This window comes from Mesoplodon densirostris, chromosome 7, assembly GCF_025265405.1.
Source record: "Mesoplodon densirostris isolate mMesDen1 chromosome 7, mMesDen1 primary haplotype, whole genome shotgun sequence".
Lineage (NCBI taxonomy): Eukaryota > Metazoa > Chordata > Mammalia > Artiodactyla > Ziphiidae > Mesoplodon > Mesoplodon densirostris.
In genome coordinates, this window is record NC_082667.1 from 10,763,829 (window position 1) to 10,789,698 (window position 25,870).

At 44.1% G+C, this 25,870-nt stretch overlaps 1 protein-coding gene across 2 annotated transcripts in view; it reads left to right on the forward strand.

Annotated features, from left to right (window-relative positions):
- Positions 1-25,870, forward strand: part of DDB1 (damage specific DNA binding protein 1) — a 31,666-nt gene that overhangs the window by 481 nt on the left and 5,315 nt on the right. For both annotated transcript variants that reach the window (XM_060103798.1, XM_060103797.1), the window contains exons 2-21: positions 910-1,058; positions 2,127-2,243; positions 2,592-2,813; positions 5,121-5,235; positions 6,076-6,173; positions 6,934-7,092; positions 7,705-7,788; positions 8,399-8,515; positions 9,119-9,221; positions 12,210-12,285; positions 12,381-12,489; positions 15,584-15,762; positions 15,859-16,022; positions 16,101-16,208; positions 16,369-16,576; positions 17,381-17,476; positions 17,585-17,696; positions 19,233-19,356; positions 19,666-19,830; positions 20,556-20,650. In XM_060103798.1, the coding sequence (XP_059959781.1) occupies positions 910-1,058; positions 2,127-2,243; positions 2,592-2,813; positions 5,121-5,235; positions 6,076-6,173; positions 6,934-7,092; positions 7,705-7,788; positions 8,399-8,515; positions 9,119-9,221; positions 12,210-12,285; positions 12,381-12,489; positions 15,584-15,762; positions 15,859-16,022; positions 16,101-16,208; positions 16,369-16,576; positions 17,381-17,476; positions 17,585-17,696; positions 19,233-19,356; positions 19,666-19,830; positions 20,556-20,650 (2,600 nt within the window). The remainder of the gene's footprint in view (positions 1-909; positions 1,059-2,126; positions 2,244-2,591; positions 2,814-5,120; positions 5,236-6,075; positions 6,174-6,933; positions 7,093-7,704; positions 7,789-8,398; positions 8,516-9,118; positions 9,222-12,209; positions 12,286-12,380; positions 12,490-15,583; positions 15,763-15,858; positions 16,023-16,100; positions 16,209-16,368; positions 16,577-17,380; positions 17,477-17,584; positions 17,697-19,232; positions 19,357-19,665; positions 19,831-20,555; positions 20,651-25,870) is intronic.

The following is a 25,870-nucleotide window of genomic DNA, read 5'->3' on the forward strand; positions in this document are numbered from 1 at the left end:
AGAGTGGAGTGTGAGTTGTTTGTGCGGTGTTGCTTGGGCCGCGAGATTGGCCTCGTGTGGTTAGGGGGGAAGGGGCGGTGATGATGGCGACTTTGGGGCAAGAGCCTGGGAGGTGCAGGAGGTGGAGGGATGTGAGGAATGTCCGTACTCATCCGAAAGAGAGGAGTGCGCTTTGCCTGGGGCTGTTGTTTACGACAGGGAGCTGTTGGAGAAGAGGGTTTGGAATGACCCAGCCCAGTCCTGGGTTTGCCTTGTTTGTTTATGCAAGAATTGTTAAGGACGCAAATGTCCAGAACCCGGCAATAATTATCTTGAACCAAGTTCTCAACAGAATATGAAGCCCTCAAACTTGTATTTTTATGTAAATCCGAATCATGATTCCGAAAGAAAACTGCTGTTGTGGAGTTGGAGGCTATGAAGGAGTGTGGATGGGGTTTTGGAGGACTGCTGGGAGGGCAAGAGGTGCAAACAAAACAAGGTTTTAAGATAAAGCTCTGAGAGTTGTCTTCGTTTGATCTAGTCTGTTTGGTAAAGATTTTGTGAAAATTCAAATTCGGACTGAATAGGGAGGAACACTTTCTCCAGCATCCCTTAATTAGAGTATGAGTCGGCCACTGCGATAGGAAAAGTGAAATTCGAGGGCACAGAGCCATCTGAAGGGTTTTCACAGTCATTGGCAGTTGAAGGACATGCTGCTCTTAGGCCCAGTCCAGTTTCTTAATCTGATGAGGGAAGTAGCGTTCTTGAATGTGTGAAGTGAGACTCTGAGGATTTGGTGAGAAGGGAGTGAATGGAGGGAACCGGAGAAATATGTGAAGTAAATCGAGAATTCAGGAGGTTTTAGGTAGAAGTGATAGGATCACTTAGATAGTGCTTTGGCTTCAAAAATTAGAGGATCTGTTCTTTCAGGACACTTTACTTCAGCTGAAGACTTGAACCTGTTGATTGCCAAAAATACGAGATTAGAGATCTATGTGGTCACTGCTGAGGGGCTTCGGCCCGTCAAAGAGGTGGGCATGTATGGGAAGATTGCTGTCATGGAGCTTTTCAGGCCCAAGGTAAGTGCTCTGGGTTGGTTGGGCCCAGCAACAAAGGGAGAACTATTAGTTGTAGTCGGTTTTACGTTGTTTTATGTCACTGCTTGCTTAGGATGGGTGCAATAAGGCTTAGGAGAGAAACTCTTCTCTTTTTGAATGGCAGATTTCAATTTATATTCTTATTTAAAAAGCTTCCAAGAAATAGAAGGGGAAATTTGCTAGGGAAAAATTTATCAAGTTGACTTTTTTTTTTTTTATCAAGTTGACTTTTTAGAAGGGAATATTAAAGAAGTTTGAAATGTGGGTCACCATCCTGTGGGTCATCATTAGTGATTCAGAGAGTAGGCTCTAGAGTTAGGGCAGTACTGGCTTTATTCCTTATTAAATCTAATTTTGGGTGTCATCTAACCTTTCAGAGCCTTGTTTCCCCATCTGCAAAATGGGGATAACAGTCCAGTCCTCTGGGTTATTGTCAAGATTAAGTGATTTAATAACAGGACGTAGCACATAACAAGCATTCATTGTGAACACATCATCAAATTATTATTGTTATTATAATTCGACTGTTTCTATCTGTAAGTGAATCAGATGGGGAAGCAGTGGGTTCAAAATTTAAATTATAACCCTTTGAACAAAATACTCACTTTGTTGGGGTCTGTGTTAATAAGTAAGAGAGACTTTGTAGATGCACTTCAGCTTCCTTTGTTCACATTTTTTTTTCTTTTTCCAAGTACTTGGAGGGGATTAGAGGAGGCGTTACATTCATCTTTCAGAATTTGAATGGAGTAATTGAGATTAGCTGACTTGGAACTAGATGAATACGTTATATGTAGAGCAGAGATGAAGAATCACGAAAGTGGACTAGATGTTTACCAGCTTCAGTTCTGGCCTTTCTGTACACACCCTTAGGGTGTGTGCGTAACTAACGTGTGTTACATACTTACCGGGGGTTACATACTTACCGGGGGTTTTTTCAGGGAGAAAAGAAAATTCTTGAAGAATTTAATATGCTTAAAGGATGATTAAAGGCTAGACAGTATTCCTGTTTTCAAAAGAAAGCTCTTTTGATAGTATGATGTTGGTTTCCAGGGGGAGAGCAAGGACCTACTGTTTATCCTGACAGCTAAGTACAATGCCTGCATCTTGGAGTATAAGCAGAGTGGCGAGAGCATTGACATCATAACGCGAGCTCATGGCAATGTCCAGGTGAGGTGGCTGCTTCAGGCTGATGAGAGTTTTCCAGGTAGGGCTGTCATGATTTGGTGAAGAAAACTGCACTGCTGGGGCAGCTCTCTCTCTGTGTGATCAGAGAAACAAGGAGAAAACACTAAGGACTTCTGTAGTTTACTCAGAGTCCAAGGGAGAAGGTAATAATTCACTGAGATTCAGTGTTTTGCAAAAAGGTGTACACTGACATTTGGGCGTCCTGACATGTCCAAAAGACGCCACTAGTTTTACTGCCACTCTTAAAATCATCCTGGGAAGGTGGTGCCCAGCGTTTTCTGTTACTCTAGGTGTTTGAGGTCCTTCGCTAACCCCAGTTTTATTTCTCAGGACCGAATTGGCCGCCCCTCAGAGACGGGCATTATTGGCATCATTGACCCTGAGTGCCGAATGATTGGCCTGCGACTCTATGATGGCCTTTTCAAGGTTATTCCACTAGACCGGGACAATAAAGAGCTCAAGGCCTTCAACATCCGCCTGGAGGAGTTGCATGTAATTGATGTCAAGTTCCTATATGGTTGCCAAGCACCTACCATCTGCTTTGTCTACCAGGTACTGGTGCAGGAGGAGAGAGGGAGAAGCTGTATGGTTTGGCACAGTGGGAGTCCATTTTGCCAGTCAGAATGTCTGGACGTCATGGTAGGGCAGGCAGAAGTGTTTAATGTATTTGTCCTAAAATGTTTTGAATGATACAATTAATATGTGTCAGGTTTTGGTTGCACCTTGAGAGAAGAAGTACTTATCGTGGAGGCAGGAAGCAGTCGGGGGCCTGTAGCAGGCTTTAATCCTGAGATTACACTCTGGTTGTGGGCCTTGGAGATTTTATAGGGTGACCCAGTTTATACTTTGTCTCTTACTGGCATGCTAGGGGATTATTAAAACTTAGCTCTAAAGAAATGATCTGGAAATTCCCTTACAAGCAATGAGAAAATGTCTTGGGGATGCTTTATGTGTCTTCCAAGAAGAGGTACATTTTGATCAGCACTCACTTTCTGGTGACCGCTGGCTCTTGACTTCTATTTTAGTCTGTGCCTAAAACTTTTGTAGAGCTGATCCTGGGCAGCTGTTCTCTGGGCTAGATCTGTTGAGGGGGTGTGGGGTGGGGGCAGGGTGGCAGAGCACAGACTACTATGCTTGTATCTTGGTAATATCTCAGCCTTTTAACAAAGGGCCGTAGAGTATGAGGTTATTTCACTAGCATGTGGTTGAATAAATGATGGAAGAAAGCTTAGTCCAAGTCTAAGTACTGTGTGTGGGCATGTAAACACTTTTTAAACACTGTGTTAAGTACTGGAAATACTGATGTACTTTTGTATATTTCTTAGTGTCACAGTAAGTGCTGTAGTTTTGAGGCTGGTTGATACAAAGTTCATTTGAATAGGTTGAAACCAGCTTAGGAGATTTTGTTTAATCTTATTTACAATACATTAAATATCAGGTCTGAAATAATAATTTGGAATCTCTCTCACTTCTTCAGTTTTGTAAATATCACGTCATTAAAACATTGATGTTGGTTATTCAAGGCTGACTCTGTGCAGCCTCAGGGCTGTGGGTTGTGAATGATCTTCATTTCCATATGTGTGTCTCAGAGGCCCAAATCCAAACGCCAGCTTGAATTTATGGTGAAGTTGAGTCTTACCCCTAATCATTGATGGGAAAATCTTTTCATCAACTAAAAATGATTTTTTGCTCCTGTTTTGTGCCCAAAGGTCAATTTGAAAAATACCACGTGAGGGAGTTCCTTGGTGGTCTAGTGGTTAGGATTCAGTGCTTTCGCTGCTGTGGCTCGGGTTCAATCCCTTGTAGGGGAACTGAGATCTGTCAAGCCACGTGGTTTGGCCAAAATTAAAAAAAAAAAAAAAAGAAAATACCATGTGAAAGGTAGTCATGCAGAGTGCTTCAGGAGCTGTAAACAATGATGAAGATGTGAGCCCTGCCCTGAACACACTGTCGGATTCCTTCCATAACTTCTTAGATCTTTGTCTGGCCTTTGATGAGGCCACCCTCCACTGGCCCCATACCGGCTCTTTTAGTCTCTTAAAGGTGTCTTTGATAGCTCCAGGTCTGAAGTGAGTCAGGATTCAAAAAAAGGAGGGGAAGATGGTGTTGACAATGTCAGGACTGGAGGTTTTGACTAACTTTAGGGGAGTAGCATGCTCTGTTCTTTACCACCACCCTATCAGAATGCATCTGAGAATTGTATCAAACAGAGTTTTGTTTTAGACTGTAATTGATTTTTATTTTTATTTTATTAAAAAAAATTTTTGTTGGAGTATAGCTGCTTTACAGTGTTGTGTTAGTTTCTACTGTGTGGCACAGTGAATCAGCTATACGTATACATATATCCTCTCTTTTTTGGATTTCCTTCCCATTTATGTCACCACAGAGCATTGAGTAGAGTTCCCTGTGCTATACAGTAGGTTCTCATTTGTATCAAACAAATTTTAAAAATTTGTTAGATGTGTTTCACTTCTCAATGTGTTTGTTTTTCCTCTTTAGCTATTTTATAAGTTTCTTGAAGGTAAGGACCAGATGATATATATATATCTTATATATGTACACATACACACCCAAATGTACACATATGTACATTATATCTCTGTAGTGATTAGTACAGCGTGACAAGTTGATTTTTCTAATTTTTAAATCTCTCTTTGTTGGTTCAGTTGTTAGAAACAGTTAGCCTCGGTCACAGTCTACCCAGACGGTCACAAGCTCAGCTGGTGGCCCTTAGCATGCTGATGGAGAAGGTCGGGAAGGCTGGTGTGACAGGAGTGTCAGATGCTGTCCCTTTCAGGGCCCCTCTCCAGCCCAGGGCACCCTTCGTAGGGACTAACGATTCTACCTTTCCTCACCTAGGACCCTCAGGGGCGGCACGTAAAAACCTATGAGGTGTCTCTCCGAGAGAAGGAGTTCAATAAGGGCCCTTGGAAACAGGAAAACGTAGAAGCTGAAGCTTCCATGGTGATTGCAGGTTTGTTGGAGGATTTAGGAAATCTGCCTCTGCCCCACTTCTGGGCCAGTTCCCTGCTGCTCCTTCCTCACCTTCTCTGCCCTTCATCTCAGTGCTCCAGTGCTGTTGAGCACATGCGTTGTTCAGCCCTCCCTTATGTCTCCTACCTGTAAATGTGCTTCCCTTTGTTTTTTGCATTTTTGTCTTTGGGATTGTCTTGTGTATTACCCTTCCCCCAAAAGTATAACTTCCCTTTATTTGGGGTGGTGGGGTTAACTAAAACAGTGAGATTGATTTGAAGAGTGGCATATGGAAGTTAGTCTCATTATTTTATTGTTGGGCAAAAATTTAAAAAAACTGAAGGGGACCAATAGAGCTTATTTTATCTGGCTCCCTTATTTCACAGATGAGGAAACAAGGCCGAGGGACTTGCCCATGCCTGGGCCTCACTGACAAAGCCTAGGCTGGAATCCAGGCATCTTTGCTCTTTATCCTATATTCCTCCCCCAACACTGTTGTGTGTTTCACCTAGTAGAGAAGTTTTAAAACTCTTAAGTGCAAATTGGCTCTTCTATATGGTAGCCCTGATAATGGGGGAAATGAAGCTAAGGAACAAGGAAAAAAATCTCAGAAACTCCGAAAGAGTGGCAGTAAAAGTACGACCAGGAGTACAGAGTGGGCAGCCTACAATTTCTAAGACAGTAATCTCAGAAAAAGCTTATCGTATTCCCTGGACTTTGACGTCTAAAAAATGATTATCTTCAAGGTTGCCTCAGAGATAACTGGATCATTGCCCTTGCTGCCTCAGGGTTTGGCAGGTCCCAAATGCTGAGCATTTTAATGCTCCTCTTTCTCCTGCAGTCCCAGAGCCTTTTGGAGGCGCCATCATCATTGGACAGGAATCAATCACCTATCACAACGGTGACAAATATCTGGCGATTGCCCCTCCCATCATTAAGGTGAGCAGCATTCTTTTCCCTTTTTCTTCTTTTCTGTTTGTTGCCCCCCTTCCTTTCCCCACCATTTGTCAGAAGGGGATTCAGAGGTATCTGTCACATTATTCACTATGTATATAAGATGTTGTGTTGGTCATTGGGAATACAAAGAGATCGGCTTGGTGTTGCTTACAAAGAGCTTGCTTGCTAACTAAGGGAGAGAAATAATCAAAGTTTGGTTTATCCTTTCCATTCACTGGGGCAATTTGAAGAAAGGAAAAATTTCGGGAATTCTAATAAATGTTAATGTTTTCAGGGCTCAAATCAGGTAAAATAATATAGTGAAAAATATATAGAGACTTAAAAAATTAGTCATAAAAAATTTCACCTTAAAATTTCAAGTCATAGAAATGAAGGCTTAAAAGCTTAATTTTATTTTCTTTTTTGAGGATAAATAACAAAATGTGTCGTAGCATGCATAGTCCAGTCAATACTTACAGCTGCCTCCTCTTTTATGTATGTTTTCCAGTAAAGTAATATGTGAGTAAACATTTAAAGTATGTTGAGCTCCTCAGAACATTGTCTTCAAAATAAAACGTCCTCAAAAAAAAAAAATAAATAAATAATAAAATGTTCTCATTTTTGATCATACATGTAATGTGAGCTGAGTGGATTCCTTGCTCATGAAGTGGCTGGGTTTGGTAAAGGGAATGGTCTGCTAGGGTTTATTTTCTGGTTGTGGAGGACGCTTAATGTCTAATGACTGTGTCTTCCCTCTTGGCAGCAAAGCACAATTGTGTGTCACAATCGCGTGGACCCCAATGGCTCCCGCTACCTGCTGGGAGACATGGAAGGACGGCTCTTCATGCTGCTTTTGGAGAAGGAGGAACAGATGGATGGCACCGTCACCCTCAAGGATCTCCGAGTGGAGCTCCTTGGGGAGGTAGGCCCTGTCCCTACTCTTCTACATTCTCCTAGGTGCCTAGTGACCCCAGATGTGTGGTCCCAAACTGCACCTGGGAATTATATTACTTAACACCCAACAACAAATGCTCAGTCCTGCTGTGGAAGTTGGTTTTTGAATGAGTAGATTCTAGAGAATCTCACAGGCAGTGGGTACTACCTCAAGTATTAAAAAAAAGAGAAACAAAAAGGATACACTATAGAATTAAAGGTTAATCTAACGCTGATATTCAGTTATGGGAAGACGTTCTACAAAAGTATTGTTAAGAACAGTGCAGCAAATTTTAGAGGCCTCTAACTATTTTGGGGAGACTGGAGCTGTTGGGATTAAAATGATCATTTGGAGCAGGCACCTGCAAGACAAATCACTGATTTTTCTGACTATAGGGATGTGATAGATGAAGAGTCACAAACTTCAGAGATTTAGGAATGATTGTTGAGTGTGACCTGGGGATTTGAAATGGAGAATTGTTTTGGGAATCATGACTGCAGGTGTGATTTTTCTCAGCACATGTCTGAGAGGTGGGTAGGACGGTGTGGATCCCACGTGAAGTCCATTCTCATGTCTTTCATGCCCTTGCTTTTCTTTTAGACCTCTATTGCTGAGTGCTTGACATACCTTGATAATGGTGTTGTGTTTGTCGGGTCTCGCCTTGGTGACTCCCAGCTTGTGAAGGTGAGAAGACATATTCTTCTTTCTGGCTTCTCTTTTGCAGTCTTCACTGCTTCTTCATTAAGTTCTTTCTGTGTTTAGTACCTCTCACAGTTTCTTCAGTTCATCCATATGTCTGCTATCCACCTTTCTACTTGGTTGATTTAGCATCCTACCCTGACTAGCTCTTTGTCCTAAATGTTCATTCAACAGATGTGCCAGGCAAGGTGCTAGGTACTGTGGATACAATGATGAACAAGAACTAGCTTCTACCTTCAAATACGTCATAGTCTAATGTATTTGATCCCCTCTAGAATACGAGAATTTGAACCTTCTCTGCAGAAGAATGCATGCAAACATTTTACATTAATTTCCAGCTGTTCCTCTGAAATCCATCCATGGGATGCCAGATTAGAAATCCCTGGCTGGTTAGTGGGTCACCTGTAGGATAACCATGTTCCTTAGCAGTTCCCTTCTAGAAGCATCCAGTAGAGCATAAAAAGCATCTGTAAGAGCATAAGATCTTCTTAGAGCATAAGAAGATCTAGTAGGGTTGAGTTTCTTTTGGATGATAACTCTCTGTTTAGGGTGGGTCTGGAGCATTCTAGGACTAGCATTGTTCTTTCTTTTTCAGCTCAATGTTGACAGCAATGAACAAGGCTCCTATGTAGTGGCCATGGAAACCTTTACCAATTTAGGACCCATTGTGGACATGTGTGTGGTGGACCTGGAGAGGCAGGGGCAGGGACAGGTAAGGGGGTCATCCTGGAAAGGGATAGTTGGTATGCCCACTCAAACGGTGTCCTCCTGGGTCTGCTTAGCTAGAATGGGGAGTGTGCACTGCAGATAACTTTTAAGAGCCTCACTCACTAATTCCAGTGATGTGAGGATAACTACCAGTTATTGAGTGCCTATCTTGGTCTGCCAGGCAATTTACATACATTATCTATAATCACATAAGCACTGTGTTAGATAGGGATTCTTGGCCATTTCAGAAGTGAGGAAACTTAAGGCTGAGAGGGATTAAGCAACTTGTCCAAGGTTACATAACTACTAAATGGCAGGTGTGTCTGCCTTCAGATCCTGTGCTCTTTCCAGTGAACTAGGTTCCCATGGTGGAGACAAGCTTGCTAGGTATAGTGGTAGGAACCTTTTGCTTCTTGGACTAGGACATCCTGTCTGCTTGATAAATTTGAGAGACTTTGGAACTCAACCTCTGCTGAGTCTGCATCCTCAAACCTAGCTCCACAACAAAGGGTCCTTGGATTTAGGTATAGCTTGTTTACTTGCTGAGCATCAGTCTAGTTGCCCCAGTCTGGAGGGGGTTATTTAGAAACCTTTTCTCTACTTGCAGCTGGTCACTTGCTCTGGGGCTTTCAAGGAAGGCTCTTTGCGGATCATCCGGAATGGAATTGGAATCCACGAGCATGCCAGCATTGATTTGCCAGGCATCAAAGGTATCCTTTTGGTGGACATAGGATGCAGATCTTACTTGAGTGACTTTGGCCTCATTACATGTCATGAAGACACTACTGGGGGGGAGCAGATCAAATGAAGAGTAAAAAAAGTCATAATGCCAAATAAGTGTTAGAAGCTTAAATATATTGAAAAGTTCCAAAGTAAACTTAAAGAGAATATTGACCCAAATTGGATAATGGAGTAGAGGAATGGTGGAAGAAAGATTACAAGTGAAATTTAATGTTGTTTATATAAGGGAACTGATAGAATCCCTAAAGAGAGAGGAGACTGAGAATTTCATAGAAAGATGTACATGTAAAGGTAACTTCTAGAATAAAAGTACAGATCTTTGTAAATTCCAAGAGAACTATAATAATCAAAAAGATCAAAGAAAGACTACATAGTGAAAGACTTTTATAAAATATACAAACAGTAAACATAACCTAAAATAATATGACAGAACTGATATCAAACATCTGTATGAGTAACTCATATATCAGATATCTGGTACCAGTAAACATAAATGGGCTAAACTCAGCTGTTATAAGAAAAAGATGATCAGATTGGATCATAAGGCAAAAATTAATTCAAAGTAGTATATAGGAGGCACATCTTTAAAAAAAGTAATTCAGAATATAAAAAAGTAAGAGGATGAGAACATATTAATAAAAAAATAGAGGTTTATGAATTAGGAAGAGATCATAAAACTACAAAACTCAAGAGAATCAACTGAAAAGCTAACTACAGGCAATAAGAATTCATTAAGGTAGGATATAAAATTAATGTACTGAAATCAGTAGTTTTCATGTAAAAACACAATTAGAAGGTGTAATAGAGAGAAAGAGACAATTTGCAATAGCAATAAAATACCAAGGAATAAGTTTAACAAGAATTGTGCAAAATCTATGTAAGGAAAACTTTTAAGATACTCTTAAAGGATTAAAAGGATAGATTGATCAAATGAAAAAGACATGCCAAGGTCTTATAAATTAACATTAAAAGCTTTTTCTCTCTGATTTTTATATTTAATGTATTTCAATAAAAATATCAATAGGTTTTTTTTCTTTGGCCTGGGCAAGTCAAAGTCCAAATGGGAAACAGAAGCAGCAAGAAAAGCTAGGAAAACTTAAAAAAGAGCAATGAGACGAGCCTAGTCCTACCAGATATAAAAACGTACTATTAAACCTTAGAAATTAAAAGTTTGGTTTTGGTGCACAAATAGGCAAGAGTCCCATGGGCAGACTCAGATGTCCCGAAATAGACACAACTGTGTGTGGGACTTTAGTGTACAATAGTGGTGGTATCTCAGGTCAGTGAGGTAAAGATAATTCTTTTGAATAAATGGTGTTGGGATAACTGGAGTCATTTGGGAAAAGATAAATTTGGATCCAAACTGCGCAGTGTCTACCTTGCTAGAATCTAAATGGATCAAAGACTTAATGTAAAAAAATGAAGCCATACAAAAGCTAAAAGAAAAAGGTGGTGAATTCCTTTCTAATTTTGGAGTGAGGATAGTCAAACAATGACTCAAAAGTACAGAAGCCATAAAGAAAGATTAATAAATTATCAGCATAAAAATAAAACACTTCTGCATGCCAAAAATAAAACACTGTAAGCTAAGTAAGAAGAAATGGCAAATTGGATAAAAACATTTGTAGTTCATCTTATAGGCAAGGGCCTAATCTCTCTCAATTCATAAAAAATTTCTAGAAAGACCACAAAATTTCCTGCCCCCAAATTAGCAAAGTACATGGATGGACAGGTAACAAGCCTAACTTATAATAAGAGAAGTGCGAATCAAAACAAAATAGCGATACAATACTTTATCAGATGCCAAAATCGAAGTTTGACAACACGTTGTGTTGGTGAGGCTGTGAGAAAATGAGCATGCTCACTGAAAATGTGTACGGAAACTACAACTGCACCTAGTGATTTGCCCCACAAGCCCAATTCTGGGCATCTAGCCCATAGACCTTTATATGTATAAAGTGACATAAATACAAGATTACTCATTGTGGCATTGTATATTGTGGCAATATACTGAAAAAGGGTCCGTCAGTGGGAACTAACTAATAAACTGTTATATCCATACAATTAAATACTGTGCAGATGTCAAAAACAAGGAATTATTCTGTTATGATAAAGGCCCAGGCATATATTAGATGAAAAAACAAGGTGCAGACAGTTTGTGATAGGCTATTGTATATATTGGCTTGCAACACAGTGTTTATCTATTTTCCTAAATTAAAAAGAATTGAAAGGATAAACTATTGTTTACTTATTTGGGGGCTAGGTTGGAAGGAGAGGTATAGGGGTGAGACTTCTGTGTTAAATATTTAAAAAATAAATTTTGGGACTTCCCTGGTGGTTCAGTGGTTAAGAATCTGCCTGCCAATACAGGGGACACAGGTTCGAGCCCTGGTCCGGAAAGATTCCACATGCCATGGAGCAACTAAACCCATGTACCACAACTACTGAGCCTGCGCTCTAGAGCCCGCGCTCTAGAGCCTGCGAGCCACAACTACTGATCCCATGTGCCACAACTACTGAAGCCTGTGCACCTAGAGCCCAAGCTCCGCAACAAGAGAAGCCACTGCAGTGAGAAGCCCACGCACCGCAACAGAGTAGCCCCCGCTCGACACAACTAGAGAAAGCCCGTGTGCAGCAACGAAGACCCAACACAGCCAAAAATAAAATAAATTTAAAAAAATTAAAAAATAAAAAACAAATTTTGACTTTGAGTCATGGAAATGAATTATCCCGTCCAAAATCAAATGAAAAACTTAAAAATACCAGGCTCAAACAGCTTTAAAAATATCTAACTTCTTCAGAGTCTTAAAGCCAGGGAGGAACAGAGTGGGTATTTCATCTCAGGACTGACGCCAAATTTCTTGCTCTTCCCGTGGGGTTAGGCTGCTCCTTCCTTAGATTGTGGGAGCCGAGTGTTGGTCTGTGCTGTGCCTCTTAATCTTTGATCTTTGTTCCAGGCTTATGGCCCCTGCGGTCTGATCCTAATCGAGAGACTGATGACACTTTGGTGCTCTCTTTTGTGGGCCAGACAAGGTAAGATGAGTCTGGTGCCAGCTCCAGGTGCTCATGTGAAGGTTGCAAGGTGGGGCAGCTGGTCTGGCTGACCCTGGCCTTCCATTCTGCTGCAGAGTTCTCATGTTAAATGGAGAGGAAGTGGAAGAAACCGAACTGATGGGATTTGTGGACGATCAGCAGACGTTCTTCTGTGGCAACGTGGCTCATCAACAACTCATCCAGGTAGTAACAGAGAAAAGGGCGGGCCTCGTTTACACTTGAATTTGACCTAGAGTGCAGTACAGAGCACTACCGGATTTTTGAAGTCAATTTTTATGGCTCTAAAAGTAATGTAAAAAGGCTAGGGAAAAAATTGAAATTACCTGATCACCCACTACTGAGAGCAACTTAATTAACTCTTTTAACTTTGGAGTTGTTCCTTTTAGCTTTAATTTTTCTTTGCAAATGTATATACGGTCGGCCCTTTGTATCTGCGGGTTTCGTAATACGCGGACTCAACCAACCGTGGATCAGAAATATTTGGGGTGGGAATTCCCTGGTGGTCCAGTGGTTAGGACTTGGCATTTTCACTTCCATCCCTGGTTAGGGAACTGAGATCCTGCAAGCCAAGTGGCACGGCCGAAAAAAATGGGGAAAAAAAACTTCAGAAAGTTCAAAAGCAAAACTTGAATTTGCTGTGCACCAGCAGCTATTTATGTATCATTTACACTGTATTTACAATTATTTACATAGCATTTACATTATATTAGGTATTATAATGAATCTAGAGATGATTTAAAGGGCACTTAAGGATGTGAGTAGCTTATAAGCAATTATTGTTCCATTTTATATAAGGGACTTGAGCATCTGTGGATTTTGGTATCGGCTGGGGGATTCTGGAGCCAGTCCCCTGCAGATACTGAGGGATGACTGTATATTGTGTTTATTCACATTTTCTTTTATGGATGGGATCATTATATATATATTTTTTGGGGGGTAGGCAGGGGGATATTGTTTTCACACTAATTATCTCCTGTCTTCTGAGACACATTTTTTCCCTGTGTTATAATAGTAGTATATACTTATTTGGAGAATACTGAAAAGCACAAAGAAGAAAAACTAGTCATAGGCTACCATCCATATATGACTTTTGGCAGCACTTTCAAGGTACTAATTATTATAACCAGAGTTCTAACTCTGTTCAGATCCTTATGTTAAATCTTTCTGTGATATGGGGGGCATATAGCCTTTTGGCACTTTTGTTAGCTGTGAGAGCCTGATTTCTTCGCACCTCTCAACGCCTGGCAGCCTTTTTCAGTTTGGAGTGACCATTATGCTCTTGGTTTTTTGCACACCCTCCTCACCTTTTGAGCCGTTCTCCACACTGAGCAGAGGCAGTGATTTGCCTGTGGCAGGTATAGCACTTGAGAGCCTGAGGACTATTGAACTGTCTCTATCTTTTTATCCTCTTGGTCTTCCTTTTAGGCAACAGGCAGTGGTGGGTTTGGTAAAAACCAGAGGGAAGCTTCTGTCAGTTTGTTGAACAAATGTGGGAAGTGCCCAGTTACTGACTCATCGCTTTGTCAGTGTTTTCTAACTGGTGGCCTGAATACTGGCCCCAACTCACTTATCTGTTGTTAAAGGGCTTTCCTGTTTTTTGGGTTTTTTTTTTTTTTTTTTTTGATTTTCAGAATTATGCTGCTGCCCTGGTTTTATAATTTACACTAGACCAGAACCTTCAAAAGCTGATTTCCTATTTTATACCAGCCCAATTATTACTAATGATGGGTTTCTTCTCTTTTTTTTTTCAAGGGCAGTATTAGGTTTTTTATTAAAATCTTTAGTCTTCCCCATTGAAGCTTCTGAAACACCTTTGTTGAGCCATCAAAAGGACCACATTTTCTGTGTATGAAACCAGAGTTCTGCTTTCTGATCTCTCCCAAACTGTAGCCTTTCCTTTCCCAGAGCTGTGATCCTGCAGCCTCGGCTCGGCATCACACCCTGTCCTTGGTCCTCTAGACCCTGCACTGGGGCTTGAAGACAACCACCCCTCCCCCTTTGGCTCCTCTAGCTTTGAATTACACGTAGACCTTGCTGGCCTTAAAAAGATAACTTGTAGACCCCAGAACTTCCTTCCAGCTATTGCCCCATCTCCGTCTTCATCTAGATTCTGGAATCAAAAAAGTCTTTGTCTACACTGGCTGTCTTCCTTCTCCTGTCTTCACTGCAGGCTGCCCGATATGACCCCTCCTACTATATTGGACGCACATTCCAGTAGCTGCTGCCTCTTTCTTGAGATGTGTCCCTCCTGAGCTTCTGTCCACTTCCCTCTTTTCTAACTTTCTTTCTAACCCTCTAAATGTGCCTTCTCATATACTTTTTTTTTTTGAGGCTTGTCTTTAACTTCACAGTGATGTCTTTTTTTTTGAATTATTTATTTTTTTATACAGCAGGTTCTTATTAGTTACCTATTTTATACATATTATTGTATATATGTCAATCCCAATCTCCCAATTCATCCCACCACCACCCACCCCCCGCCACTTTCTCTACAATGATGGGCTTCTTTACCAAATGGAAAGACTAATAACCCTTTGAAGTATTGTGTAATCCCATTGTAGTTCATTAGTATGAATAATAGCTTGTAGTGTTTCTGCATCCCCCATAGTGTTTATAATTCTAAAGGGCTTTCCTCTTTAAGTAGAAACTCAATTTTGATAAGTAAGGTGTATTGATACATAATAGTGTTATCAACCTGCTTTTTGTTTTATTTCAGTGATGAAATAAGTGTATAAAATGTATTCATACCTAGTAAAGAACTTGTATATTTTGGATATTTTATTTATTTTATTTTATTTTTTTTGGCTGTGCTGCGTGGCTTGCAGGATCTTAGTTCCCTGACCAGGGATTGAACCCGCACCCTCAGCAGTGAAAGTGCGGAGTCCTAGCCACTGGACCACCGGGGAATTCCCAGAACTTGGATATTTTAGAGGTCTGATTTTTGGGTTGAGAAAAACAGCTAGACTTGTAGTTGCAGGTCTTACTCCATCGATACCTTTCCATAGGGTGTGTTACCCAAGCCTTACACAGAGTGAAACAGGCCTTCTCTTTTTCTGCCTGTAGGTATATAACCTGTAAGCTGCTTGAAGCCAGTCTTCTTCAGGGCTTCAGCTAAAAATGACATCTTTATGTAATTAATCATGGAAGAACTTTGGAAAAATAAATCTATATGGCAGAGGAGCTTATTCTTAGGGTTCCACCAGGGCAGCATTTACCACCTTCTCACCCCCGGATAGATCCCTGCAGGGGCTTGGAGACATTGCTCTTCTTTCTCTAGATCACTTCAGCATCTGTGAGGTTGGTCTCTCAAGACCCCAAAGCTCTCGTCAGTGAGTGGAAGGAGCCTCAGGGCAAGAACATCAGTGTGGCCTCCTGCAATAGCAGCCAGGTAGTGGTAGCTGTGGGAAGGGCCCTCTACTACCTGCAGATCCATCCTCAGGAGCTCCGACAGATCAGGTGTGTGTTTATCTGTCTGCTCTTTTTGCCCTCCCTGTTCTCTGGGACTTCTTTGATCCTTGGATTCCTTCCTCTGCCATATTCTTCCTTGTTCAGCCACACAGAGATGGAACACGAAGTGGCCTGCTTGGACATCACCCCTTTAGGGGACAGCAGTGGAATGTCCCCTCTCTGTGCTATTGGTCTCTGGACAGACATCTCAGCCCGAATCGCGAAGCTGCCCTCTTTTGAGCTACTGCACAAAGAGATGCTGGGTGGAGGTGTGTTTCTTTTAAGGACCTGGGTTGGGATCAGAATCAGAATTTGGAACAAGAACTTAATGTACCTCTTTCCCACAGAGATCATTCCTCGTTCTATCCTGATGACCACCTTTGAGAGTAGCCACTACCTCCTTTGTGCCTTGGGAGATGGGGCGCTTTTCTACTTTGGGCTCAACATTGAGACAGGTGAGACTAGCACCTCGAGTGAGGGGCTCTTCGGAAAATCTGGAGTATTGAAGTTGGCAGAGTTCTTAGCCTCAGGGTGCTGCTTTTGAAGCTTCACAATCCAGCTGTGTGTCCTGTTTCGTTTCTTTCCTTTTTTCTCTGGATGCCGTTCTTTCTGTAGGCCTGTTGAGCGACCGTAAGAAGGTGACTCTGGGCACCCAGCCCACCGTATTGAGGACTTTCCGTTCTCTTTCTACCACCAACGTCTTTGCTTGCTCTGACCGCCCCACTGTCATCTACAGCAGCAACCACAAATTGGTCTTCTCCAATGTCAACCTCAAGGAGGTGAACTACATGTGTCCCCTCAACTCAGATGGCTACCCTGACAGGTGAGCCTCTTTTTCTTTCCTCAGCAAGAGCCAGGAGTGAGGACATCGTGTTGTTTTCCTCAGACCCTCCCCTCCAGCCTTTTCCTAATGACAAAGTCAGTGAACAGCTGAGATGGGAAGTATAGAGCAGAGGTTTGCAAATCTTGGTTATGCAGTAGAAACACCTTGGAACCCTTTTTAAATGTACAGAATTGTTTTTGAATCCTTCTTAGAGTTTGATTTAGTGGACCTAGGGTTGAGCCCTAGATCTGAATCTATATTTTTAGAAAACCTTTTAGGCAATTCACATGATGAGTCAAGTTTCAGAACCCCTGATGCAGAGATCTTGATGTATTCCCCTGGAGCAGTGATTCGCAAAGTGTGGCCCCTCACGGCAGCCACAGCACTACCTGGGAACGCATTAGAAATGTGAATTACCAGGCCTCACCCACAGATCCACTAAATCAGGAACTCCAGGGTTGGGCCCAGCAGTCTAGTTTAACAAGCCTCCCAGCTGATTCTGATGCCAGCATGGCTTGACAGTTGGAGCATCGTTGTTCTATATTCGAATGCTTTAGTATTAAATAGTTAGCTGTTAAAAATCTCAGCCTAGGCCCAACCAGACCAATTAAATAGGAAAATCTCAGGGGCAGGACCAGGCATGTTCCCCAGGTGTGTTTTTAGCATAGAGTCATAGTTGAGAACCCCTACCCTGGGGTAAGCTAGTGTAATTCTGCCTTGTTTTCCTTCCCCTTATGGAGTTGCCTCGTAGAATCCTTTTCTTCCTTGGGTCTACTCAGTCTAAACCCAGAACCTTCTTTCCAGCCTGGCACTGGCCAACAACAGCACCCTCACCATTGGCACCATTGACGAGATACAGAAGCTGCACATTCGTACGGTTCCCCTCTACGAATCTCCTAGGTGAGGGCAGGGTAGGGGAGCTGCGGGGTCAGGGGTGCCCTGGGGGTTGGTGTGGAGCGCCTCAGACTTCTCCTGAGGGGGCCCTGTTGCTCTGTACTTGTTCTACAGGAAGATCTGCTACCAGGAGGTGTCCCAGTGCTTCGGGGTCCTCTCCAGCCGTATTGAAGTCCAGGACACGAGTGGGGGCACAACTGCTCTGAGGCCCAGCGCCAGCACCCAGGTGAGGGCAGTGGACAAAGAACGATGGTGTGAGAGCGGAGCAAACTGTTCTGTAAAGGCTCAGCTGGTAAATAGTTCTGGCTTTGCAGGTCCTATGATCTCAGTCACAGCTACTCAACTCTGTCTGCCATTACAAAGGCAGCCATAGACAACAGGTGGGCATAGCTGGGTTCCAATAAAACTTTATTATTTATTTATTTATTTAAGAAAAATTTTTTGAAATTGATTTATTTTTGGCTGCATTAGGTCTTCATTGCTGTGCGCGGGCTTTCTTTAGCTGAGGTGAGCGGGGGCTACTCTTCGTTGTGGCGCACGGGCTTCTCATTGCGGTGGCTTCTCTTGTTGCGGAGCACAGGCTCTAGAGCGCAGGCTCAGTAGTTGTGGCGCACGGGCTTAGTTGTTCCGTGGCATGTGGGATCTTCCCGGACCAGGGATCAAACCCATGTCCCCTGCATTGTCAGGCGGATTCTTAACCACTGCGCCATGAGGGAAGTCCCAAAACTTGATTAAAAAAAAAAAATTTTATATATTTATTTGGTTGCCCTGGGTCTTAGTTGTGGCAAGCAGGCTCCTTAGTTGCGGTTTGAGGGCTCCTTTGGTTGTGGCTTGTGGGCTTCTTAGTTGAGGCATGCGTGTAGGATCTAGTTCCCTGACCAGGGATCAAACCCAGGCCCCCTGCATTGGGAGCACGGAGTCTTAACCACTGCGCCACCAGGGAAGTCCCCAATAAAACTTTATAAAAACAGGCAGTGAGCTGGATTTGGCCCCCTCATTAGAGGCTTGAGAAGAACTTTGAGTAAGCGTGGCTGTTGATGATTTTGGTACTTGGTAGCCTTGCCTGATGAATAATTCCTTTTCTCTTAACATCAGTTTGGGTGCTTTGTGTAGGGTATGGGTAACAGTGCAGTATAATAGGTAAGAGCATGGGATTTGGAGTCTGACAGAACTGACTCCAAAGTTTATTGCTAGCTGGGTGACCTTGGGCAACTTCAGTTTTCTCATCTGCAAAATGATAATAGTGGGACAATATGGAGCCTCACATCACAGACCCAATGGAGATGTTAGCTGATCGTTTTATTCCACGTATTCTCTGCCTTCCTTGCTCGCAGACATCTGTGGTGTGGCTTCTTCCCTTAATCCAGAGTAGAAGGTCTTTACATTTTTCTTTTTATTTGCAGTGCTCTCCTGCTCCTCCCATTGAGAGAGGTGGAAGCCTGTCACTTTATAGGTCGCCTGAGTTTCTCGTTAGCTTTCTTGATTGTCGTAGCATCACTGTTTTAGTGCTCTTTAATGCCCTTAGATTCTGGCGGTGTTTGGGATTGCTGTGTCAATACCATATGGAATTTGGATCCTTAGCCTTGGTCCCTGAGTCCTCTTTGAAGCCCTCTGTTCTTTAGGCTCCATGCAGGCGGCCAGCCTTAAGGTTTCCTCGTTCAGATTCAGCCACTGTTCCCTGATCCTGCCTGGTGCTCACACTGTTGTTCCCAGCACCCGTTCTGCTTTTGAGTGGGGTGATGTGTGTTCTCTCTGTTCCCAGGCCCTGTCCAGCAGCGTCAGCTCCAGCAAGCTGTTCTCCAGCAGCACAGCCCCTCACGAGACCTCCTTTGGAGAAGAGGTGGAGGTGCATAACCTCCTTATCATTGACCAGCACACCTTTGAAGGTGCACATGAGCTCTTTCTGTCATTTTGTACCTATGTCCTCCCCAAGCTAGGCTCTTCTGGGCTCTGCTGTATTACAGAATTTGATAAGACACTGGCAGACCATCCTAGGAGGAGCAGAAAGGGGTGGGGCCTCTGAGTTGGCCGTGAGTCCAGAGTGCTGGGCCTCCTCAGGTCAGAATAGGTTGGTGAGGAGACAGGAATAGCAGGAGGCAGATCTACTCTGAGCTGAGCTGCGGGCCTCACAGAAGTACAGAAGCGTGCTTGCGTGGGGGTTGTCAGCCAGTCGCATCTCTTCTCCTCCCTTCTAGTGCTCCACGCCCACCAGTTCCTGCAGAACGAGTATGCCCTCAGCCTAGTCTCCTGCAGGTTGGGCAAAGACCCCAACACGTACTTCATCGTGGGCACGGCCATGGTGTACCCTGAAGAGGCGGAGCCCAAGCAGGGTCGTATTGTGGTCTTTCAGTATTCAGATGGTAAGCGGACACAGTCTCCGGATTTTGAGAGATTTGGAACTGGGAAAGTAAGCAGACTCTTTTAGGTTTCAGTCTCCGTTACGCAGAAGAACTTGGGTTAATTGCTGTGACGTGAGACTCATGATGTTTCTCTTAAGCTCTTGATGATCTGAATGAGTTGTGGAGTATGTGAGCAGAGGCACAAATAAAATCTAGCACGTGTTTCTTCCTTTTTTACTCTTTGAAAGGAAGGAAAAACGGGGAGAGGTGAACTATGAATAAGAGAACCTGCCGACCAGAACGAGAGTTAGGAATCCTAGTAGGAGTCCTGGGTGTGTTTCCCACTTGGCTGCTCAGCCTTTAAGGTCCTCTTCCCAGCGTCAGCACTTTGAGTTCATTTCTACATCTTTTCCCATCTCCCCTACTCAAGATGGTTCTAAAGACTAGCTGTCAGCCCCGAAATCTCAGATTAGATGGCTGAGATGGAATTTGGTCTCCATCTTGAGAGAGAGATCTGGAGTCCCAGGGTGGGAGACACATCCTCGATGCTGTGTAGAATCCCTGCACATCTGGGGTTCACACTTCCAGTGGTGGTTAACCCCACTGTATACTGACTCTGTATTTCCTGCTTTCAGATGAGTGGTCTTGGGGGCAGGAATTAGAGCCAGCGGGGAAGCATGGGATTCTTTTGATTAGTTAAAGTGTGGGCTCATAAAGGAGACTTAAGAGTATCTTTTTTCCCCCAGGAAAACTACAGACTGTGGCTGAAAAGGAGGTGAAAGGGGCTGTGTACTCTATGGTGGAATTTAACGGGAAGTTGTTAGCCAGCATCAACAGCACGGTGAGGCCCCTCCCACTGGTGTCATGCCTTAGGCCTCACACCATTGTCCACAGAACACGTTTCCCTTGTATTTCCTGAAGCTGCACGTGTGTCACGATTTTAAGGATCACAAAGTAGTGAGTATGGAGGATGGGGTTGGGAATGTGGGGAGCTGGGGTTGGACCGGACGGCAGATTTGGTTATGTGAAACCCAATCATATCATCCTAAGCGCTGCGGGAATTGAGAAAGGGGTAAGAGCTGTGGTCCCTGCGCTTAGAATGTGTTGTGACGCGAGAATATTTCATCTTTGTGGAACAAAATGAGCCAAACCGCGTTATCCTGAGTACGTCCCTGAAATACTAGGCCTGTGAAATATGCCACTTTGCTTCTGGCATGACCCCACCTCCTCCCTTGCAAAAAAAAATGAGTTTCATGGCCAAATACATTTGGGAACTGCTGTATCCTGTATCCTCTTCTTAGAAGCTTCACGGTGCATCTTATCATATTAAAGGTTCTGAGAAGATCAAGAATAGAGAGACATTTAAATACTTTAAATCGACATTCATTCAAGAAATATTAACTGAACACTTGGCAGTATATACCAGGCACTGTTTTGGTAGTTGGGATGTAGCAGTAGACGAAATGGACCAAGAGCTAGCCTTCTGGGGCCAGTGAGCAAATAGAATACATATGTGTACCCAGGACGATGAGAAATACATGGTGAGAAATAAAAACGGGACAAAAAGCTGAAGGAGTACCAGAGCAAGCATGGGAGGTGGCGCTGTTTTTTTGTTTTTTATAAATTTATTTATTTATTTTTGCCTGTGTTGGGTCTTCGTTTCTGTGAGAGGGCTTTCTCTAGTTGCGGCGAGCAGGGGCCACTCTTCATCGCAGTGCGCGGGCCTCTCACTGTCGCGGCCTTCTCCTGTTGTGGAGCACAGGCTCCAGATGCGCAGGCTCAGTAGCTGTGGCGCACGGGCTTAGTTGCTCCGTGGCATGTGGGATCTTCCCAGACCAGGGCTCGAACCCGTTCCCCTGCTTAGCAGGCAGATTCTCAACCACTGCGCCAACAGGGAAGCCCCATGGTGGCGCTGTTTTGTCATGTGGTCAGGAGGGTCTTGTTTATACAGTGGCTTTTGGGCAGGTTCCTGAAGGAAGGGAGGGAGCAAGCCATGCCTTGGTCTGGGAGAAGACAAGTGCCAGGAGTCCGGGGCCAGCCTGCGCTCTGCATGGGTGGGCGCTGCTGGGTGCCGGGAGATGAGTCCGAGAGGCAGCGGAGGGCCAGCACTTGTGGAACCTGATAGGCTGAGTGTGTCAGGACTTTGGGTTTTACTCTGAGGGTGATGGAGACCTCTAGAGGGTTCGAGCGAATGAGTGACATGACTGTAGTTATATTTCGAAAAGCTCATTGTGCATCCTGGAAAAGGTCGTAGGGGACCAAGAGTAGAGGCAGTGAGATGAGTTAGGAGGCTCTGGTGATGATCCAGATAGCAGTTGATGGTTGCTGGGAGCAGGGTGCTGATAGAGGAGGTGAAGGGTAGTCGGATTCTGCAGATGTTAGTATTGAGGGGCTCTGGTGATGGATTGAAGATGAGGCGTGAGAAGGGAATAAAGGGCCAAGAGTTTTGGCCTGAGTAACAAGGATGGTGTTGCTCTGTACTGATGGGGGGAGGTTGTGAGTGGAGCAGGTTTGGAGGGGAAAGGAAAACTGTTTCTTTCCTCACAACACTTCTGACACCGTATGTGGGGTTTTTAATCCCTATACCAACCAGTTTTCCAACCAGGCGTCCTGTAATTTAATTGAATTCTGATATTAGCCACCCAGAGTTAGTGTCAGATCTCACAGGTTTAAGGGCTCAGTCCCACAAGACTGTCCTTACTTCAAACCCCAGTCCTAAGTAGTGGTCCCCAAACTTCTGTCTGACTTGGTACAAAGTCAGGGGTTCCCCAAATTCCCCACCCCCCTTAGGTTTGATAATTTGTTGCACCAAGTGCAACCACTACAACGTTTCATTTGAAATGTTTACTTATGTTTAGTGGCATATTACAAAGGATTTTATAAAGGATACAAATTAATAGCCAGATGCAGAGGTACGTAGGGCAAGGTCCAAAAGGGTCCTGCGGGCAGGAACTTCTGTCTTCGTGGAGTTGGAATGCACTCCCCTCCCAGTATGTGGCTGTGTTCACCAACCCAAGAGCTCTCTGAACCCCATAGTTTAGAGATTTTTATAGAGGCTTCTGTATATAGGTATGATCCATCATTAATTCAGTCTCCAGCCTCTCTTTCTTCCCTGGAGAATGGGGGTGGTGCTGAAAGTTCCAAGCTTCTGTTCATGGCTTGGTCTTTCTGGTGACCAGCCCCCATCCTGTAGCTATCCAGGAACCACCAAGAATTGCATCGTTAGAACGAAAGACTCCTATCACCTAGGAAATTCCAAGGGATTTAGGAGCTCTGTGTAAAACATTCCTATTAGGAAATTACAAAGGTTTTAGGAACTTTATGTCAGGAACGGGGGGCAGAGACCAAATGTATATTTCTTCTTATGTTGCAGTGGGGAAACCAGAGGTTTGGTTTTGAAAATGCTAAGTTTCAGTAGTCATCTCAGTGGAGATGTCAGGTAGGTAGGTGGATGAGAGAGGTATGGGTTCTAGCAAGAAGCAGACTGAAGATACCAGTGTGGCAGTTATTAGGTGGCATGTAAAGCTGAGAGTGGTGATCACCTGAGATCACCTACCTGCTGAGAGTGGATAGAGGAGAGATCTGAAGACTGAGCCCTGGGGCCCGCCAGCCTTTCAAAGTTGGGGCGAGAAGGAAGATTCAGCCAAACAGAGAGGAGGTGCCTAGTGAAGTAGGAGAGGAACCAAGAAAAGTGTTCTGGAAGCCATGGAAAGAAAGTATTTGAAGCAGGAGGGAAGTGATGAACTGCAAGTGCTGTTGGTGGGTCAGATAACATAAGGATCGAGAAATGGCCTTTGGTTTAGCTCTTTTGGTTGAGTGGTGGGGATGGAACCTGAATGGAGAGGGTTCAACCAGGACAAGGAGGCGAGAACAGCTAGGATCAGGAAACCCTTTCCAGGAGTTTTGCAGTAAAGAAGAGAGTAATGGGGTAGCTACAGAGGAATGTCAGCACAGGAGAGTTTTTAATTTAATTTTTTTTTTTTTTGCGGTACGCGGACCTCTCACTATTGTGGCCTCTCCCATTGCGGAGCACAGGCTCTGGACGCGCAGGCTCAGCAGCCATGGCTTACGGGCCCAGCCGCTCTGCGGCATGTGGGATCTTCCCGGACCGGGGCACGAACCCATGTCCCCTGCATCTGCAGGCGGACTCTCAACCACTGCGCCACCAGGGAAGCCCTTTAATTTTTTAAGTTAGGAAATACTGCTGCACATTTCTAGCTGATAGCAAGGGTCCATTAAAGGAGAGTTGCTGGAGCCATGTTTTGAGTAGCTAAGGGGGCTCTAATGCACAGTGTTGGCTTCAGGTGGTGGAAGCAGGTGGAAATCCTCCTTTGGTTGTGTCCATCTTCTGTGAAGTAGCTGAGAGGAAGGCTGGAAGAGGAGGTATTAGAGTTTTTATTTATTTATTTATTTATTTTTGGCTGTGTTGGATCTTCGTTGCTATGCGTGGGCTTTCTCTAGTTGCGGCGAGCGAGGGCTACTCTTCGTTGCGGCGTGCGGGCTTCTCATTGCGGTGGCTTCTCTTGTTGAGGAACATGGGCTCTAGGTGTCCGGGCTTCAGTAGTTGTGGCTCGTGGGCTCTAGAGCTCAGGCTCAGCAGTTGTGGCGCACGGGCTTAGTTGCTCCACAGCATGTGTGATCTTCCTGGACCAGGGCTTGAACTGGTGTCCCCTGCAATCGCAGGTGGATTCTTAACCACTGCACCACCAGGGAAGCCCATGGTATTAGAGTTTTGAGGAGAGTGGAGGAGGTATGAATTTAAAATGAGACCAGTCATGCTGGTTGGTGGGTTTTCCTCAGCTTGTAGTTGAAAATTAATTTTACCAAAGTCTGTTTTTGTTGGGTGAGCATGATCGAGGGAGAGAGGGGCAAGGGAGTGGAGAATCCGTAAGACAAGGATTGTGGTGATGGACTCTGGGCATCTGAGAAGCAGTGAAACTGGGGACAGAAGATTCTGTAGTTACTTTTTTTTTTTTTTTTTTTTTGCGGTATGCGGGCCTCTCACTGTTGTGGCCTCCCCCGTTGCGGAGCACAGGCTCCGGACGCGCAGGCTCCGGACGCGCAGGCTCAGCGGCCATGGCTCACGGGCCCAGCCGCTCCGCGGCATATGGGATCCTCCCAGACCGGGGCACGAACCCGCATCCCCTGCATCGGCAGGCGGACTCTCAACCACTTGCGCCACCAGGGAGGCCCTGTGTAGTTACTTTTAATGACAGGCTCTTAAGGGGTGACCATAGGAATGGACAAGATAGGTGGGGAAGAGGGGGGTCAGAAAAGGACAGAGATCAGGGTATTGGAAGGATCTTCTCTGTGAATATTAAAGTCACCAAGAATTACTGGGGTGTCATGTTAGGAGAGAGTGATGGCGTGGGGGTGGAGATGTGACAGTGGGGTAGTTGTCTGGTGGTGTGAACTTGAGAGCTGGCGTGTTTAGGAGGCAGGCAGGATGCATGGAAGGCTGTCCTCCCTGTAGTCCCAGTGGTACGAGGGACAGTGGGAGAGAGAATAGCCAAGTTGAGAGGGCCACAGAGCCCTTTTGAAAGATCAGCATTTCAGTTAGACTGACAAGGGATTGGCTAGAGAGCAGGCTGCCTGTGACTAGTGACCCTGTATTCCAGAGGGTACAGTGAACAGATGCAGGAATTGGGAGGGGTCAGATTATAAGACGTCCGTTGCTGTGTAATAGAAATACAGGAGCCACATGTATAATTTTAAACTGTCTAGTGGCCACATGAATAAAAGTTCAAAGTAGGTGAAATTAATTTTAGTAATGTATTTTATTTAACCCGGTACATCTAAAGTATTATTTCAACATGTAATCAATATAAAAGTTATTAGTGAGATAATTTTACATTTTTTTTCATACCAAGACTTCCACATCTCGTGTGTGGTTTACACTTAAAGCACATCTCAGTTTGGGCTTGCCACATTTCAGGTATTTGTCGCCATGTGGCTAGTGGCTACCATATTGGACAGTGGGGATCTAGGACCTGTTGGGTTGAGAATGGGAGTCTTGGATTTTGGTGGTGTCTGACCTTGGTCCTGACCATCTCCACGGCAG